At 36.8% G+C, this 19,418-nt stretch overlaps 1 protein-coding gene across 2 annotated transcripts in view; it reads left to right on the forward strand.

The window, feature by feature from the left end:
• The first annotated feature begins 223 nt into the window (after positions 1–223).
• The window catches only part of mms19 (MMS19 homolog, cytosolic iron-sulfur assembly component), a 42,729-nt gene continuing 23,534 nt past the window's right edge, over positions 224–19,418 (forward strand). For both annotated transcript variants that reach the window (XM_030121621.1, XM_030121622.1), the window contains exons 1-18: positions 224–319; positions 835–883; positions 2,812–2,912; positions 3,008–3,093; positions 3,258–3,332; positions 3,438–3,507; positions 5,923–6,051; positions 6,156–6,217; positions 6,484–6,570; positions 6,673–6,747; positions 6,829–6,906; positions 9,298–9,436; positions 12,117–12,271; positions 12,441–12,519; positions 12,621–12,746; positions 14,602–14,683; positions 14,852–14,949; positions 15,604–15,762. In XM_030121621.1, the coding sequence (XP_029977481.1) occupies positions 232–319; positions 835–883; positions 2,812–2,912; positions 3,008–3,093; positions 3,258–3,332; positions 3,438–3,507; positions 5,923–6,051; positions 6,156–6,217; positions 6,484–6,570; positions 6,673–6,747; positions 6,829–6,906; positions 9,298–9,436; positions 12,117–12,271; positions 12,441–12,519; positions 12,621–12,746; positions 14,602–14,683; positions 14,852–14,949; positions 15,604–15,762 (1,738 nt within the window). In that variant the 5' untranslated portion in view covers positions 224–231. The remainder of the gene's footprint in view (positions 320–834; positions 884–2,811; positions 2,913–3,007; positions 3,094–3,257; positions 3,333–3,437; positions 3,508–5,922; positions 6,052–6,155; positions 6,218–6,483; positions 6,571–6,672; positions 6,748–6,828; positions 6,907–9,297; positions 9,437–12,116; positions 12,272–12,440; positions 12,520–12,620; positions 12,747–14,601; positions 14,684–14,851; positions 14,950–15,603; positions 15,763–19,418) is intronic.

Genomic DNA, 19,418 nt, shown 5'->3' on the forward strand with positions numbered 1-19,418 from the left:
CTTTGGAATTCCGACAGCCGTGAACGCATCGCTTTTCCCAAGGTACTGATTTTTCGTTTGAGCAGTACAAAAATATGTAATTATCAGACAAAACGAAAATATAAACACATCGCTGAAATGTTCATTCTATCTAATGCAAACCATCTGGTTTTACACAAGTTTCAATAAAATAAAACATTTCGCTTCAAACTTTTCGCGCATGCGTGTTCTCGGTGAAGTTAGAGAGGCACCATGGCTGCGGACAGAACCTTACTGCTGTCTCTGGTGGAGGAATTTGTGTCAGGACTGCAGGACAGCAAGGCCAAAGATACCTCAAAAGGTAAATGGGGCTTTATCCTATTTTCCTTGCCAACTTTCACAGGTTAGCTTAGGGTAAAAAATAACGTTGAGAAGGCTGCGGAGTTGTAGCTCAGAGGATGCGCAACATGCCTGATGGTTAACTAACAAGCTAACTTAGCACCACAACATCCTGTGTGGTGTACAGCCACATGATACAAAAACACAGACGTTTTTACATTAATTTTCTGATTCTACAACAGCATGAGAACACATAGAATATAAGCCGAGTGTTTAACTGTACTGTCAATCGACAACAATATGAATTTTGATGCTAGTGATGTGTAGTTGAACCGCATGCTTCTTGCTAGCTGCTGTGTTGGTGTCCGTCCGTTTGGAGACAACTGTCAATGAACTCTGTACCTTTGAACCCCCCGCGATGCTGCTAATCTACTGTTAACCACTGGAAATAACTTCTTTAAGTGAGCTCATGTCTTGTCACCTGTGTTCTGTGTGATTGTACGTGTCTACATCAGATTAAACTTGTTTTCTGTGCAGGTGTCAAAGATGGACAGTTTACAGTACTGCAGCTGGTGGAGGCGCTGGGGTAAGTCATTGACATCAGTCTTTAACATCACAGCATCTAGCTGTTAATACATATACTGCTGAAACATGCGTCACAGAGGCTGCTCTCACATAAATATGTCTGGATGCTCGAGAGTACATTTGTCTTTATCACTTTGCCACAGTTACCAGCATGCACTATGACAGGGGTGTCACACTCATTTTGGTTCAGTTCCATATTCAGCCCAATTTGATCTCAAGCGGGCCAGACCAGTAAAATAATGACTTAATAACCTATAAATATTGACAAATCCAAGTTTTTCTTTTTGTTTTAGTACAAAAAAAGCCCCACTTAAATTATGAAAATATTTACATTTTACAAAAAAGATTTGAATAACCTGAAAAAACAGAAATTTCATTTGAAAAATTAGTGCAATTTTAACAATATTATGCCTCGACTTATTATTTATACATGTACATTACACACAATGCTACATAAACATTTGGTAACAGGCATAATATTGTTAAAATATTCCATCTCTTATTATTATTAACACAACTACAGATCACAGTAGATCCATAAATGCACACAACATTTAGTAACAGGCAGAATATTGTTCAAATTGCACATTTCGGGTTGTTCGTCTTTGTTTTTATTTATGTATTTATTTGCATTTTATTGTGAAAGAATAGTTTTGTAAATGTAAATATTTCCACGGTGTAATGTTATTTTTTTCACTTAAATTTTTTTCCACATAATTGTTCACAAAGAAAATTTGTAGTTGTCATTATTTATGGTTTATTGTGTTGTTATTTTTACTGTAGACCACATTGGTCTGTATGTGGAACCTGAACCAAAATGGTTTGGACAACCTCGACTGTTCAGGTTCATTTTCGCACTTTCATCCTGCGGGCTGGAATGGAACCTTTGGTGGGCTAGATTTGGCCCCCGAGCCGTACGTTTGACACCTGTGCACTATGATATAAAATGGTATTAATGTCATAAGCTGTCAACAAACAATGTCAGTTTTAGTGATCATTTACAGACCAAATGACAAATTATAAAGATATTTATAGGCACTGCTGCATGTTGTGTTCACAAGAAAACATTCTCTTGCACAAATATTGTAGAGATGGAGTGAAGATGTCTGTTCAGAGCATATTGAATACCGCTGCATCTCTGTAAAACGGCTTTTCTGGAGATGAAATCCAATCCAAACCTGCAGCGTTTAAACTATAATAAAGATATCAAGACGGAGGGTAGCACATACTGATGCTTCAAAATAAATGTTGCGCAGAAGTCTTTGTATGATATGTATTGTCTTGTGTTTCTGTCTTTATGTATCTACTTTCAACTCATAAAGACCCAGAACTATTTTTGTGGTCACGTTTAAATGAATTTTTGTGTACATTTAACCTTTACTAAGTGATTTATCCCCATCTATTTTAATATTGTACTCTGCATTTTGCATCTTTTCAGTGAAAAATCAGGTATTTTCCTATATTTAATTTGCTGATCATGTAGGTGTAAATTCAAAAGTTATATCAAAACTGAAGAAAAAATTACTTTTTCAACCAAATATGTCACGAATTCTACATTAGCACAAGACTGTCAACCAACATCTACCGTCATTTGTCAAACTACATCGGTTTTACTGGTGAATCGGTGTTGCAGAAGGTGACATGTTTCCATGCTCACTATAGAGACTACGGATGCATCCAAAAAAGACATCTGATGCTGCTGAAAAGATGACAAAATGCATTTTTCCTGAATTATTTCCAAGTACTGGTAGGATAAGCAGTTATTGAACATTTCAGATCCGTAGATGCTTTTGGGTCTCTGAGGGTTAATCTCTTATATTGATCATTTTCATGTAATGAAGTTGGACTGATTAATTGATTTATACCTCTCTTTAACATGCTTTCATGAATATAACCTTGAGGCACTCTTCATATTATTTTGCATTTCAGACTAAGTCTAACCAGCTCTCAGCCTCACACTCGAGCCAGAGGAGTCCAGCTGCTCTCTGAAGTTTTACAAGAGTGTTATGGAGATCTAACAGAGAGAGAAGGCACGCATCATTTCTTTATCTTTTTGTTGTGTCTTTATTTTAGTTTTTAAAATGTGATATTTTAATGGCATGTCTTCTGCTTTTCCTCTCTGCAGTGGAAGTGCTTATTGCCTTCTATGAAAACCGCTTGAAGGACCATTATGTCATCACGCCGCCTGTGTTGCGGGGCCTCAAAGCATTGGTAAGAGTCTGTCTAATGAATTTCCAGCAGTGACAGGATCTGAAACTTTTTGTATCAGATTAAATAACTGATGTGTTTGTAGCCTAGTTTGTGCTTTTGAGAAGTTACAGCCCCAGTAACAGTGAGTTAAATACACATTATTTGTCTTTTATGCTTTTTCCCAGACCAAATGTACAGTGTTGCCACCTGGCTCAGCTGTGTCCATGCTGAGGTCCTTGTTCCAGGACGTTCATGTTCAGGTGAGACAGGACATAATCACCTTAATGTGACTCACTGCACAATGTAAAATAAATGAAACCCTTTGAATTGTAGGAGAAGAAATCATATGATCTGTTTATTTCTAGTCTCTGATGCTGGCAGAGAGAGCATGCGTTTACAACATGCTCATCAATCTCATGGAGACCAGGGAGGCTGGTAAGACACAAACAACAGTCTTTGTGTGTTTACTTAATGGATTTTCTTGTTCTGCTTAGATTATCTGAACAGCAGGCCTGCGGGCCAAAACCAGCCTGTCAAAAGGTCCGATCTCACCCACGGGATGAATCTGTGAAATACAAAAATTCCACTAAAGATATTAAGTTGAGGATGTCAGACCCATTTTCGTTCAGGTTCCACATGTAGACCAATATGATCTCAAGCAGGTCGGACCAGTAAAATAATAGATTAACCTATAAATGATGACAGCTCCAAATGTTTCTTTGTTTTCATTTGAAAAAGTAAAACTACATGAAAATGTTGACATTTACAAACTCCTTTCATAAAAAATATGAATGACCTGAACAACCATCTACAACATGAAATTTATTAGAAAAAATAAGCGCAATTTTAACAATATTCTGCCTGTTTTTAAATGTTTTTTGTATTTGTAGAACCACCGGGATGTGTCAATTGTAATATACTTGTGTAAATGATAAACTAAGAAATAATATTGTTAGAACTGCACTTATTTTTTAATTTATGGATGTTTGTGTTTTTATTTTTTTAAAGCATAGTTTGTAGATGTAAACATTTTGATAATGTAACTGTAATGTTTTTTTTCACACTAGAACAAAGAGAACACTCTGGAGTTGACATTATTTCTAGGTTATTATATTGTTATTGTACCAGTTTGGCCAGTGGAGATCAGATTGGGCTGAATGTGGAACCTGAACTAGAATAAGCTTGACACCCCTGTTGTAAATGGGGGTTTTGGTGCACATCAAATTTATTTTCCTACTTTTAATGAACAGTAAAATAGTAAAGAAGCCACAAACTCAGTCATCACACTTGTACATGTTACATAACACCTCTTGTTCTTAATACAGTTATGGCCTACATACTAACCGTTTCCTTTAGATTTTGAGGAAGAGCTAAAAATGTCGGTGGTGGTGTAACTCCTCCAACATCGGTGTCTTGTCATCCCAACAGCAAAAGTCTGATAAAACCGTATTGATGAATCAAGATTATAAAGAAGTAGGGGTTAAACAGTACAGAAGAATTTTGGTTTGGTACATTTTCAGTACAGGGGTCTTCAGTTTGATATATTTTCGAAACGGTTTCGGGACATTGAAGGAGACCAGTGAAGGGGATGGGTGTTGGTTGTGCTCCGTTACTACCGAGAACCAAAAGTGAAACGTAACACGCTTCAAATGTCTGACCCGGCTTCTGTGCCTCTGTAGTCATGTTGGCAGTTTTTTAAATCTTTTTTTCTCCCATTTACTTATAATGGATGAAATTTCAAATGCCTATAAAAACATCAATTTTGTTTCAATTTATTTCAAACTTGGCACATATATAGATGCAATTGATATGCTGACATCAGCACACGCATAGACATGATGACATCAGCTGGATTGATGCCAAAATAAGCTACAATACGTGCAAGGGGCGGGGTTTGTTGTACCTGGAACCACTTGTTTTATGTTGTTTTTAGTTTGTGGCATCTTATACTTTATTCTTGTCTTGTCACTTCTTTCATATCAGATGTTTTCATCTCGTGTCTTTTACCTTTTCATATTTTTTTGGAGTTGTTGCATCTTTTGTCGTTACTACTTCTTTTACATTATTTTTGTTGTTTAATCTTTTGTGCTGTTTTCATCTTGCTACATGCATTTTGTTTTGGCTTTTTTTGTTGATCTTCTTCCTCATTTTTCTCGCTACAGCTGGTCTTTTACATTTTTGTCCTGTTACATCTTTTTCTTTTTGTTTCATCTTAAATGAGATTTTTGTCTCGTGTCCTTGATGCCTTTTTGTCTTGGTCCATTTATTATGTTGTCTTATTTTTGTCATGTTGCATCTTTTTGATTTCATTTTGGTTTGATTGTTTTTGTCGTTTTGTTTCTTTCATAATGGTTTTGTCTCATTTGTCTCTTTTACCTCATCTTTTATATCATTTTGATTTTGCTGCAAATTTATGATGTTTTCATTTTCTTGACCTTGTATCACATTTTTATCTTGTTACATCATTTGCTTTTTCAGTTTGTTTTTTATATTATTTTAACATCATTTATGACATTTTTGTTTTGTTCTGTCATCAACATATTTTTTGTCTTGTTTAGTATTTTATGTTTTTTTTTTGTCGTGTTACCTCTTACTTTTCCATCTTGGTGTGTTGTTTTCATCTCCTTATGTCTTTTACAGATAATATAAAGCATAATACTCATTTACCTTCTTCAACTTTCACTCAGGACTTAAAATCAGCCTTAAAACAAGAAAGAAATAATGATATGAGATTGATACTGACAATTATCAATATTAACTGATGTGAAAATTGCCATTTTTCAGCATATTGCTGTGCTTGCCATCTACTTTTCTGAGCTGAATCAGTCTTTCTTCTTGACTAATCCACAGAACTGAAGGGTTTAGGAGCAGACTTTGTCTTTGGATTTGTCCAATCGATGGATGGGGAGCGGGATCCTCGCAACCTGCTTTTGGCCTTTCAGATTGCAAAGACCATCATCAGTCGGGGTTATGATCTAGGTGAAAACACACACACACAAACTCATCATCCAAATCGTTCTATCTTACTATGTGTTATACAGTTCAATCCAGATGGACTTGAATCTTGGACTTGTCTGTTTCAGGTAAATTCACTGAAGAGCTGTTCGAAGTGACGTCCTGTTATTTCCCCATCGACTTCACCCCTGTAAGTCGCTGTTTACTCAGCTGCTTTGGGCAGAGAGCTTAGCAGACAGAAATGTCATCATTGACTTCCTGTGACCTCAGACAAACCCTGTATCTCTGTCTGCTTACGCACGTAGCGTATGGTTGTTTGGTTTTAACTGAAAATCAAGTTGTAATAAAAGCTGGTGAAAGTTTTTGATCTTGAAATTGAAATCGGATCAGTTTTATGGCCTGATGAACACGCATACTTTTTCCTACCCATACCCACCTCCCACTTACACATCCTAGCCTCCCAATGACCCACATGGCATCACCAAAGAAGACCTGATCCAGATGTTGCGGGCTGTCCTCACTGGGACACCAAAGTTTGCCGAGGTAAAGCTGTCACTGAAGTTTATGTTCTGATGTCCAGTGTGATGGAGAACCTGTAAACATGCTTTTCTTTGCATTCTTCATTTTTACCATGCTCTGTTATAGTTTCTGTTACCGCTCATTATTGAGAAGCTCGACTCGGATGTTCAGAGCGCTAAGCTGGACTCGCTGCAGACTCTGGTGAGAAATCTCCTGCACCAAATACATTTAAAGTAGCCTGAGATTTTAGACTTTAGTGTCATTGCATCCTCTGTTTTCCAGACTGTGTGTGTGTCTCAGTATGAACATAAGGACCTGGCTGAGTTCCTCGAGGGACTGTGGGTTTCAATTCGCCGAGAGGTTTGTTTGAAAGGGTGTTACTAGTTTGACTGATACATTCTAATCTTTGTTTTGACATGTTTAAAACAGCTTTAACTGTTTTCTTTAAGTGTTAAGCCTTACTGTAATTTAGACTGCAGCAATATGAAGAGGAATCCTTAAAGGGTACATGTAGTGAATTTTCATTGCTAGCCATTTCAAAAGATCACGTATTATACTATCGGTCCCATCAGGTAACTTACATTATAGTCTGTTGTTAAGTATGTGTGAGTACTAAGTCACTGCTCCGTCAGTCATTCATAGTCAGATACATGTTTCCTCCTTCACGGGCTGTTCCTGCACCAGTAGTGACTCATTGTATTGTCCCATTACTTGGGCTGTGATGGACTGGTCACTGACCCCGAGCAGCAGACACCAGTCTAAGATGACACATTATCGGCCAGTGCTGGGTCGTGTCACTAGGACAATGGTGGAGCGCAAAGCTCACAGCTGCACAAACAACAAGCACCAACACGTGCTTTCCACTCAATCTGTCTCACTGAATGCTGCTTATTTACTCGTACTCATCGCCCGGAAACTATGCGAATATGTCAGTTTCGGCTGGCAATGGCTGCTCCCCATAGGTTCTGCCCCCATGAGTAATTCACCTAATAAAAAGGTCCAGTGTGGTGCATTTATGGTGATTTTTAAAACATTTTATTTTATTTTATTTTTTTACAGACTTTGCACCTCTCTTGCTTATAAGTAATGCACAAAGCACAATTAATGTCATAAGAATGACCAGCACAGGTACACGTTAAGCCAGTGTTTTTCAACCTTGGGGTCGGGACCCCACGTGGGGTCACCTGGAATTCTAGTGGGGTTGCCTGAAATTTCTAGTAATTTATAAAAAATAAAAATAAAAACTTACTAATTAAAACAAGTGTTCAGAGAACGCAAACCTCTGCCAAGCACCCCGAATGGTGTGCATGTGTGGATCGACTATTTCTTTTTAAATTAAACAGTTTCAAGGTTGTTCCGTACAGCAGAAAAAGTTGAAGCTTGGTACCAGTCATGTGTATGTCAAATTATATTCAATTCTAATCAATATTTATTGAGTTCTAATGAAAAACATGTCATAAATGGGATTTTCAGTGTTTAAATTGAAATGTCCACAGAGTCCACATTCCACTATGGATGTGGACAATTTTGTGCCAGACACAAGATATTGTTCTAAGCTAGGGGTGGATCAAATTGGAGGCTAATCGGAGTCGTTTTGAATTTTTTATGAATTTTCAAAAATTGCTCACTGATGAGCGATAGGAAGATTGTAGATTTTGTGACCTTGCTGTGACCTTGAACTTTGGCCTACTTGGCCCAAAATTTAATGGGTTGGTCCCAGGGCCAAGGCCTATCTGTGGGTACAATTTGGTAAATATGGTTGTAATAGTTTTCCCGTAAAGTTGCTAACAAACAAACAAACACACAAAGCAAGTGATCACAATACCTCCTGGCAGAGGTAAATATATGGGGAGTTGACAGAGACAGTCACAATCCATAAAAGACATGACAAACTGTGCAGCTGAAACTGCAGCACTGTGGTTCTGTTTATCTGTCAAATGTTCATTGTGGTCAGTTTCAGATGCTGCAGCTCTTTCATAATTCGTAGTTTGAGTTCTTGTTTGTTCAGTATTAATTGTCAGCCTTGTAAATCCAAGCTGGACTGACTGTACATATCCTGACCAAGGAAAATCAAATTCTCACTTTGTGCAGTAATCTACACCTGGATTTACTGCCTCCATCCATAATAATATACATTATATAGCCTAAATGTCGTGTAAAAATTAACATTTATTTGTAACATAATATAGCATACTATTACATGATCAAAAACAAACTAATTTTAGCAAAAAAAAAAAAAAAGTCCCTGTTTTGAATGTCTGGGCTCACCAGAAATTTGTGATCTTAAAATGGGGTCATGAGCCAAAAAAGGTTTGGAACCACTGTTTTAAGCCAAGGTTCACATTAACTCTGTATGTTTTGGATAATTTTAACCACTGCAGTGTTTATTTGGCTGTTTTTTTGCTGGAAAACAATCTGCTTTGAACTCAGAAGGCATCAAATTGTTATATCCATGATGATGCAAATTTAAGCCTAAAAAGGCTGTGAACGTAATTAAAATGAACAGGAAAGTCACCAAGACACAAAAGAAGAAAAGAAGGGACAAGTGCTTTTTCTTTGACAGTAATGTTAAACAAATTGATATCTAGACTAATGTCCATATTCAGTAGCTGTGTGTGTTCGGTAGATGTATTATATGCAGTGCAGAATGTCAGGAGGAAATATGTTTTAAAATAAACATTTCCAGTAATGTTTTGACGATTCATACCAATGAGAAAGTGTTGACAATGCCCAAACGTTGACTCATTGCAGGTGTTTCAGACATCCAGCGAGAGGATTGAGTCTGCATGCCTCGCTGCTCTCACCGCGCTCACTTCCTGTCTGTCTCGCTCGGTCCTGAGTTCTGAATCTGAAGACTGTCTCAGCACCTTTCTAGATCTCGTTCTCAAAGGTGATATACTATGACATCTACTGTTATTACGCACACTGTATATAATTTATTGTATTCTAATGTACGTGATTGCATGGTGAAAGAATGCAAATCCAAAAACAAATTAATCAAGATGAAAATAAGAAATGACCTTAAGGAAAGGACAGTTTGGCACTTAGGCAGCTGAGTGTGTGTATATGTTGAACTATAAATATGTTTGTAATGAGCTCTGTGGTAACCGCATGGTTTCCTGCTTAAGTAGGTATGCAGGAAGTCATTTTTTCTAGAACTGTTCAGCTCTGCATTTTTAAGCAGCAGCTTTCACAACTTCATAGATGTAATATTGCCTTCAGATGATGGTTAGTTTTAAGATAAGATAAGATATACCTTTATTAGTCCCACAAGGGGAAATTTCAGGTTTACAGCAGCAAAGTACAAGCACACAAGAGCAAAGAAGTGCAAAAACAATAGAAACACAATCAAGACCAATCTGCAACAGTCTGCCAATGTGAGTTTCTGAAGTAATTTACACTCATAGTTCCTTGTGCTGCTGTTCTCATACTTTTTCAGCTCAAGATCCTAAAGAAAAAAATTAGTATCTCCTGTGAAAGTACATGAACTTAAATGAAACATCTATATTTTCAGAGGCTCCTTGTGTTTAACATCTGAGAGGAACAGACTAGTGAAGAAAAAAAGACCTCTTCTGTTGGAATTTGGCTCAGATGGAAGAAATATGCATGTCCTTGTAGAAGTCAAAGTAGAAGTAACACATTGGAAAAGTACTCCAGTACGAGGAAATGACATAAAGTCAAAATTCAGATTCAGATAACCTTATTTATCCCCTTGGGGCAATTCAGTTTGCAGACATAGGTCGCAACAGGACAGGACATTAGACACACATTCCACAATACAATACACTCAGATCTGTCAATGAACAGGACAGCTGAAGGGTCCAGCCATGAAGTGCAGCAGTGACAAAGTGCAACAGTAGCATCTCAAAGTTTTTTGTCCACATCCTGAATATTGACAGTTCTAGCACTCACTCACAAAAGTACACATCATGAGACATAAAAAAACAGACATAAAGATGTTAAACTGTTAAATTTCCCCATTTTGGGATCAATAAAGTCTTATCGTATCTTATCTTTTTTTTGACACTTAGTTTTTATTATTTATCTTTTTATTATACAAAACAAAACAAACAACAGTCGGCAATAGACAATAGTTGTAATTCAATTCTAAGGATAATAATGGCTACAGTTATGAAACAGCAATCAAGTTACAAAATCAAATTTTTAGAGCAGCAATTCAAACAACACTCCCAGGGCTATGAGACAAACCACACATGAATTATCTTTAAAGAAACTAATCCATTTGTTCCACCTTCTCATGTAAAGCTCAGCTGGCAGCCTCAGCATAAATGTTAATCTCTCCATTTTGTGAATTTCATCTACTATTTTCATCCAATCCTCTAGCACCAGTGGCTCAAGTTGAAGCCATTTTCGAGTGATTGTTTTTGTGTTGCAGCACCAAAAATTTTTAGGAGGTATTTGTCATTTATTGTCAAATCATCAGGAAGATCTCCTAACAAAAGTGGAAGAGTGGGTTGTTGTAATTTAAAACCCAAAATCTGTTCTATTTTTATTCCAACATCTTTCCAAAAAGTTGTAATTTTCATACAGGACCAAAAAATGTGGGTGTGGTTTGCCTCTGTGTCCCCACAACCCCTCCAGCAAGTAGAAGCATTCAAGTTTCTACTGAACTGTTGTTTTGGCGTTATAAAGAACTGTACCAAATTTTTCCAACAAAATTCTCGCCAGTAGGCTGAAGAGGAGATACAAGGAGCAGATTCACACATATTGTCCCATTGTTCACATGGTATAACAGTATTCAATTCTTTCTCCCATCTGTTTTTTTTTTTATATAATCTGTTGTTTCCTTTGCCTTTCAACAGGCCTTGATAGATCTTAGAAATAATAGACTTACATTGCTTAGAGTAAGCTTGTGAAACTAGTTGAATTATCTCATTGGTCTCTGAATGACACTTTCAGTGTGTTTGAAGAAAGATATTGTCGTAATTGTAAATACCTAGTATCTTATCTTATCTGATCTTATCTTATCTTATCTTATCTTATCTTATCTTATCTTATCTTATCTTAAAAAGCACACTTGGTGTGAGCAACAGATTGCGGGTTCTGACACTAAGGAGCGCCCCCTCCTCTTAATTCAGTGAAGGCAAAAAAGTATTTTCAGAAAAATGAACCTATTATAAATAAACCTATTTGTTCTGCATGTGTAATCTCACTGTATAACAGTATATTATTTATTGTTATTTACTTATGTTGGTGTCGTAGTTCATCAATGTCAAGTCAACTTTAGATCATCATAACATGTATCAACTATTTTTATAGTATTTGTACTTTGTAAGTTCAACAATGCCAAATTTGCACATAAATGATGCACTGGTGTAAAGAAAAGAAATTCATCATATCATAGTGTTTTATTCATTTTGCTCTGCTATTTGTCACCCCAATAAGAAAAAAACGTTAAAATCAAGCATATTAGGTTCTTTACTGCAGCTTCAAGAATGAACGCTGAACAGTTTACAGTATCACAGCTTTTATCAGAATCAGACATTTATTCTGTTGCTGTAAAACATGTCTGGTGATGCAGTTTTACTGTCCATTTGCTCCTCTTTCAGACTGTAAACATCACCTGAGTGAACCCGACCTGAAGCTTGTGTGGCCCAGTGCCAAGCTGCTGCAGGCGTCATGCAGCGCCTCCATCAGGGCGAGCCATGTCATAACAGCTTCTGTCATGCCCAACATTGTGGAGCAGTACAACAGCAGAACACAGGTAAAGGATGATCGCTCATGTAAGGTTATTGCTTTTATTGGTATGACTTGTATTGTACAAAGGTCTTTTGTAAATTATGATGCTGTTTTAAAGTCATCATCTTAAAATTTGGGCTGTTGTGAATAACTGTAAAAAAAAATTCTGATGAAAAATCTGTGTCTTTGAGCAGTGTTCCCACAGACGGACGTTACTGGAGGTGGTGCAGCGATTCATCCAGTCTGTAAAAACAGGCCAGTCTTCAGAGAATGGTACCATCACAGACACTTCTCTGTCGTGTAAACTGTTGATCCAGTCTGGAGCCATTATAACCTCCTCTGCTTTCCTTTGTGTGTGTTTCCTCCACCTTTAGAAGACAGTGTGTTCTTAGCGTACCGTGAGTCCCTGTGCTCGATGGTGTTTTCAGCTCTGTCTGAGAGTAACAGCAGCCTGCAGATCACAGCCACTTCAGTCCTCACGTCACTGGGACAACAAACAGGTGACATACAGCCAGTCGGTAGATTAGTTACTCATTATTTAGCATTTTCCTTTTTTTTTTTTTTAAGTAATTGTTAGTTTTGGTCTGAATTAGAGCTGCAGCTATGGATTATTTTTTGTAATCGATAAATCTATTAATTATTTTCTTCGATTTGATTCGATAAAATTATCATTTGAATAGGTGAGAAACATAATAAAAATGTGAAGAAGACACAATTTGTCCTTTATTCCAGAACCAGCTGAAACAACAACCACAAAAATATAAATCCAAAAGGATATAAAAAATGTACAGGGTGGGGAAGCAAAATTTACAATGAACATTTAGTTGTTTTTTCTCAGCAGGCACTACATCAATTGTTTTGAAACCAAACATATATTGATGTCATAATCATACCTAACATTATTATCCATACCTTTTCAGAAACTTTTGCCCATATGAGTAATCAGGAAAGCAAACGTCAAAGAGTGTGTGATTTGCTGAATGCACTCGTCACACCAAAGGAGATTTCAAAAATAGTTGGAGTGTCCATAAAGACTGTTTATAATGGAAAGAAGAGAAAGACTATGAGCAAAACTATTACGAGAAAGTCTGGAAGATACTATTAAAGAAGAATGGGAGAAGTTGTCACCCCAATATTTGAGGAACACTTGCGCAAGTTTCAGGAAGCGTGTGAAGGCAGTTATTGAGAAAGAAGGAGGACACATAGAATAAAAACATTTTCTATTATGTAAATTTTCTTGTGGCAAATAAATTCTCATGACTTTCAATAAAGGTCATACACTGTCTTTCAATCCCTGCCTCAAAATATTGTAAATTTTGCTTCCCCACCCTGTATATATAATAACATAAGAACAAATAATAACAACAGTAGGCTCTGTCTGTCGGTCTGTCTGTATACAAAATAAGCATTTACTTTTTTGTGTCAAATTGCCAGTGCTTTTTTGTGAGTCTGTTGCTTTTAGGATTTTCCCTATTTTGACTGACAAAAATTAATCTGACATATTTGGCCATATTAAATGTTTTAAATGTCTATTTCTTACCTTTCCAATGATGTAATTTGCAAAAGGTTAGTGCAATTTGTCCAAAAGTTATACTTCCTCCCACTCCTTTTCCAATATGCAAATGAAGTCATACTTTGTTTTCATGTATGTGTACAGGTTTTTGTTTTTGTTTGTTTTGTTTTCTTATAATCTGTTTCATTTGTAAAGACTAAGTAGGATTTCTTTGTTTTTTTTGCATATTCGAAATAAATAAACTAAACTAAAAGTTATGAGACCAAATCGCTGAAAAAGTTGAAAACAGGCCGCATGACTAGGCCCATATATAAAAAGCAACAAACAAGTCAAATGACATCTATAAACAATATGTGCACTGCAGTTTTCAACAAATTTGTGTCCAACTTTCTACTTACTATATTACTTTGGCACCTCTGCCACTTTGGAAATTAACCTCCCCATGTGTATTTCCTGCTGTACTTCCTTTGTTTTCACAGCCATAGTTGTGTGACTTCCTACAATTAGTCTAAAAATCCTATTCAAAAAAGTTCAGTTCAGTTTGATGATAAGACTAAGACCAGCTGTTTGGTTTGTGGTTCAAGGTGAGGTTTCAAACCTGCAGATAAACCAGCGAGTCTGAAAGCCTGCATTAAATGGTGTGAAAAAAGGTGTGAAAAGGTTCTAAAAACAACATATAAACTAAACCAAAAAATTCTAGTAAACCTGCCTTAGAACTAAACTGAAAATGGAAATAAAGTCAGAACAAACTAAACACTAAAGAAACAGTGAAACTATTATGAGGTTCAGAATACTTTAAAGTGTGATGTAGTGGTATATTAACCTCCTACCTTCTGTTCCAGGTCTGTTGTTGAACTCTGACATTGAACTGGCGGTGGATCACCTGACCAGGCTGTTGCTGACGGAGGACGACGACAGAGTCTGGTCTGTTCACGTTAAATGTCTGGCTTTCCCCTTCTCCTTCACCAATTTAATTCTGCAAAAACCTTTTTCTGTTGATCTCCTAAACATACACATAAAAAGACACACACACTGATTAGTTATCTGAACAAAATGCCAATTAAAGTCCCGTCTGTCTGCTTTTCCCTGTAGCCTTGCAGTGGTGGAGTGTGCTGGCGCTTTAGCAGAATTACATCCGGTGGTCTTCATCACTAAAATGATCCCAGGGCTAAAGACGGAGATATTTTCTGGTAAGAAAATAAACGACTGAGTACAATTAATGGTTCTATTTGTATTTATGTGCCTCTACTCTAGTAATTATCTCATTTAACAGCTGGGTATTGTTAGTATGGTGTCAAAAAAACATACAGATTTTTAGAACAGTTAGACTACGTTCAGACAGCAGGTCTTAATGCACAATTCAGATTTTTTGGTGAAATCCGATTTTTTTGTTTGCTCGTTCACATTACACATTCAATGCGACTTCTTTCAGTTTTGAGTATGAACTGAATGCGACCCTGAAGTGACCCACATTTGCAAAAGAGGTCCTGACGGAATACGTGACCACACAGATACACACTGTGTTCACAGAAGTAAATATGTTTTTCCCACCGCTCTCCTCCTGGGACATAGAATTATGACGTTTGTCGCATTTCAATGACATAAAGGTCAGATAAATGCGACCTGGCCGTTCAGACTGAAGTCGCATTGCAAAATATCAGATACGTATTGGATTTAGGACCACATATGAAAGTGGCCTGGGTCAGATTTGTGCTGTTCAAACTGTCTTTAACAGATCGGATACAGGTCACATATGGGCAAAAAATCAGATTTGGGCCATATTTGCCTGCAGTCTGAACGTAGCCTTAGTTCATGTTTTTCCCAAACCGCCTGTCTCCCCTCAGCACTCATGGATCAAGACAACACAGAGGCCTCCGAAAAGCTTTCCCATCATGCAGTGCGTCAGCGGTGTTTGTCTGCTCTTGCTGCTGTGTCCGTCCACCCCAGTGTTGTCCAGGAGAGCACACCGGTCCTCCTGGAAGTCCTCAGTTCAGCACACACAGGTAAAACTGTCAGGACCAACTGTTCAGCTTCAGTTCCAGTCAGTGGATGGTTTAGGTTTGGTGGGAAAAGGAGGAAATCAACACTGTACGTAGAGACAGCTCAAAAAGTGGATGCTTTACCTCATTCCTATATGTGTGGCATGTCTGTTTCAACACTTCTGCCCCTTAGATCCTGAGTGTGAATGTGAGAATAGATTTATTTTTTTAAGGTAGTTTATTTACCATTTGTACACATTCAGGTACAGGAATTATTATGCAGAGGTCTCTGAGATGACAAGTATAAAAGATTAAAAGATACAATCAAGAGTAAATTCTTGAGTCATGAGTAAGAGTCATGAGCCCATTGTCAGCAAAGGAAATATTACAACTATTTTTTTTCCCATGGTTCTGATTTTGCTTAAGCTCAAACATTAGGTGTGTTACCATAAATACATTTAAAGTGCATTTTTATTTTAATTGTTTTGGAAGTTACAAAATTTGTGGGAGAAATCCTGAATTTCACTAAACTTTAACTTGCTTGAGGGAATCTTGGCATTTATTTACCAAAGTAAATACCCTTAGAGGAAGTGAAAACACATTTCAAATAAATTGTGATGTAGCAAACACTGAACTGGCATCCCAAATGTCCACTGTATCTCCTACTGTATTCTGCTGTAATAGACAACAGTCCTTTGCAACATTAGTGTTAAAAATGCCCAAGCTTTGTGTAGCAGTAATAACCGAAAATGAAATGATTTGGATACAAACAGGTAACTATTAAGGGTTAATTAGAAGTCTAAGTGTATTTTGACCATTTTTGAATACTTTTGTTTTTGCCTTTATATTTCTTCTTAACAAACTGTTTACTTTGCCTTGTCTTGACATACTGTATTAACACACTGAACCTAAAACCACACAAAAAAACATGAAATTCAAGTGTTTTTTGTTTTTGTTTTTTGTTTTGCCAAAATCTTGTTGAAGGAACCATTTTTAGAACTTACATTTTATAAATTGAAAATTAAAAAAATAAATAAATAAAAAAACAAACAAACAAACAAAAAAATACATATATATACAGGGTGGGGAAGCAAAATTTACAATGAACATTTAGTTGTTTTTTCTCAGCAGGCACTACGTCAATTGTTTTGAAACCAAACATATATTGATGTCATAATCATACCTAACACTATTATCCATACCTTTTCAGAAACTTTTGCCCATATGAGTAATCAGGAAAGCACACGTTAAAGAGTGTGTGATTTGCTGAATGCACTCGTCACACCAAAGGAGATTTCAAAAATAGTTGGAGTGTCCATAAAGACTGTTTATAATGGAAAGAAGAGAATGACTATGAGCAAAACTATTACCAGAAAGTCTGGAAGTGGAGGAAGCAACAAAAAACGTACCAAAGCTTTTATTAAAGCTCTCAAATCCAAAATCCTAAAGGATCCAACCAAATCCATGAGAAAAATGGCAATTGAACTTGAGGTAGACAACAAGACCGTTAGAAATGCAGTAAAATATGATTTGAAGTTAAAATCTTACACAAGAACACCAAAACACTTGTTGACAACAGCTATGAAGGAAAAGAGACTGGAAAGGTGCAAGAAAATTCTTACATGGTTCAAGAAAAAGTCCTCCATTGTGACGATCTTTTCAGATGAAAAGATCTTCACTGTCAATGCTGTTCTGAACCGCAGAAATGACAGATTTATCGCAAAATCCAAAGCTGAGGTTAAGGGGACATTCAGAACAAAACATCCCGCTCAAGTTATGGCTTTTGGTGTTGTGGCTTCCAATGGAAAGAAAATGCCTATAAAATTCTACAAAGCTGATGAAAAAACCAATGTTAATACTTACTACAAGACTCTGAGATACCAGGTATTGCCATGGCTTAAAGCAAACTACCCAGATGGAAATTATGTATGGACACAGGATGGTGCTCCAGCCCACACAGCTAGAAAAATACAAGATTTCTGCAAATCCAACTTTAACAATTTTTGGGAATCATGTTTATGGCCGCCTTCTAGCCTAGATCTAAACCCTCTGGATTCTGCTATTTGGGGCGTTTTAGAACATGCTACCAATAGAACATCACACAGCAATGTTGACTTTCTTAAAGATACTATTAAAGAAGAATGGGAGAAGTTGTCACCCGAATATTTGAGGAACACTTGCGCAAGTTTCAGGAAGCGTGTGAAGGCAGTTATTGAGAAAGAAGGAGGACACATAGAATAAAAACATTTTCTATTATGTAAATTTTCTTGTGGCAAATAAATTCTCATGACTTTCAATAAACTAATTGGTCATACACTGTCATTCAATCCCTGCCTCAAAATATTGTAAATTTTGCTTCCCCACCCTGTATGTGTGTGTATATATATATATATATATATATATATATATATATATATATATATGTGTGTGTGTGTGTGTGTGTGTGTGTGTGTGTGTGTGTGTGTGTGTGTGTGTGTGTGTGTATATCTCGAATAAAGTTATATACAATTATTTACATGAAAATGTTGCAATGCCTCAGATATTTTTTAGGAAAACTATATACAACTATTTACAAAACAATCTGGTGTCATAATATGATGGATAAACATGTTTAATGAACCATTTTTACAACTCAGAAAAGTATATACAACTACTTATAACAACAATCAGGTGTCACAAAATGCTTGGTTGATGTAGTTCACTCTTCCACCAAACCCAATGACATGTTTTTTTTTTCATGCAAGCACTTCTTTGTGAAGCCTGTCAGGGCCTCACAATACTGGAAAAAACTGACATTGTGATTTTTTTTTTTTTTTTTTTTTTTAACCCTGCGATATATATTGCAATATAAAATAGCTGTGTGGTGCCAATGTAAATGGTCAAACAAATTAGTTGTGTTACCTGTCGTTGTGGCAACAATTACAAGGCACTATAGACACAGTACATGTGTTTCAGTAATATCCTTCTTATAGCTGAGATAATTCCAAATTACTGACGTGTCTTTTCTTTTTGGCACCAAGTCTTCATTTCCGGTGATTTTCTCTTGTTCGTTGCTCATTTTTCAATGATGTTACCAGCGACTCACTCCGTGTGTAGGGGCGTGACAAACTGATTAAGAACGACTGTGATTGGTGGATCACTGCGCGCAGTGTGTGTCAGGTACCCTTGAAATGAGTTGAGAACACATTGAGTTCATTTGCCTCCTACATTGCAGGATCTGCGATGTAACTGTTGCGCACACATACACTGTGGTGACAATGCTCAAATGATATATTGTGCAGCTCTAAAGCCCATTATTACCATCTCTTCCTGCACCAAATATGGTGACAGTAATGATGAAAATTCTGTTTTTATTGTGTATCATGAGACTGGTTTTACCAGGCCTTTCAACGACAGTGATGTCTCAGTTTTTCGTTGCACTTTTGCACACATCTGCACTTTGACATGAGTTGAAATGAAAACTCAGCGAGACTCTGCCTGCTGATACATTGTCTTAAATCAGTTTGTGATTTGGATGTGAGGGCTCATCTAGGGACTCCAGAGGGTTAATACTGACTGACTGTACGTTGCATACTGGCTGTCTATGCCTGAATGAGATGCTGTTGTCTCGTAAAGCCCTTGTAGCTACTGCATCTGTCAGTTTCCAGTAAAATGCTTTGTTCCTATATTGTTTTATTTGG

Source organism: Sphaeramia orbicularis, chromosome 19 (assembly GCF_902148855.1).
Source record: "Sphaeramia orbicularis chromosome 19, fSphaOr1.1, whole genome shotgun sequence".
NCBI lineage: Eukaryota > Metazoa > Chordata > Actinopteri > Kurtiformes > Apogonidae > Sphaeramia > Sphaeramia orbicularis.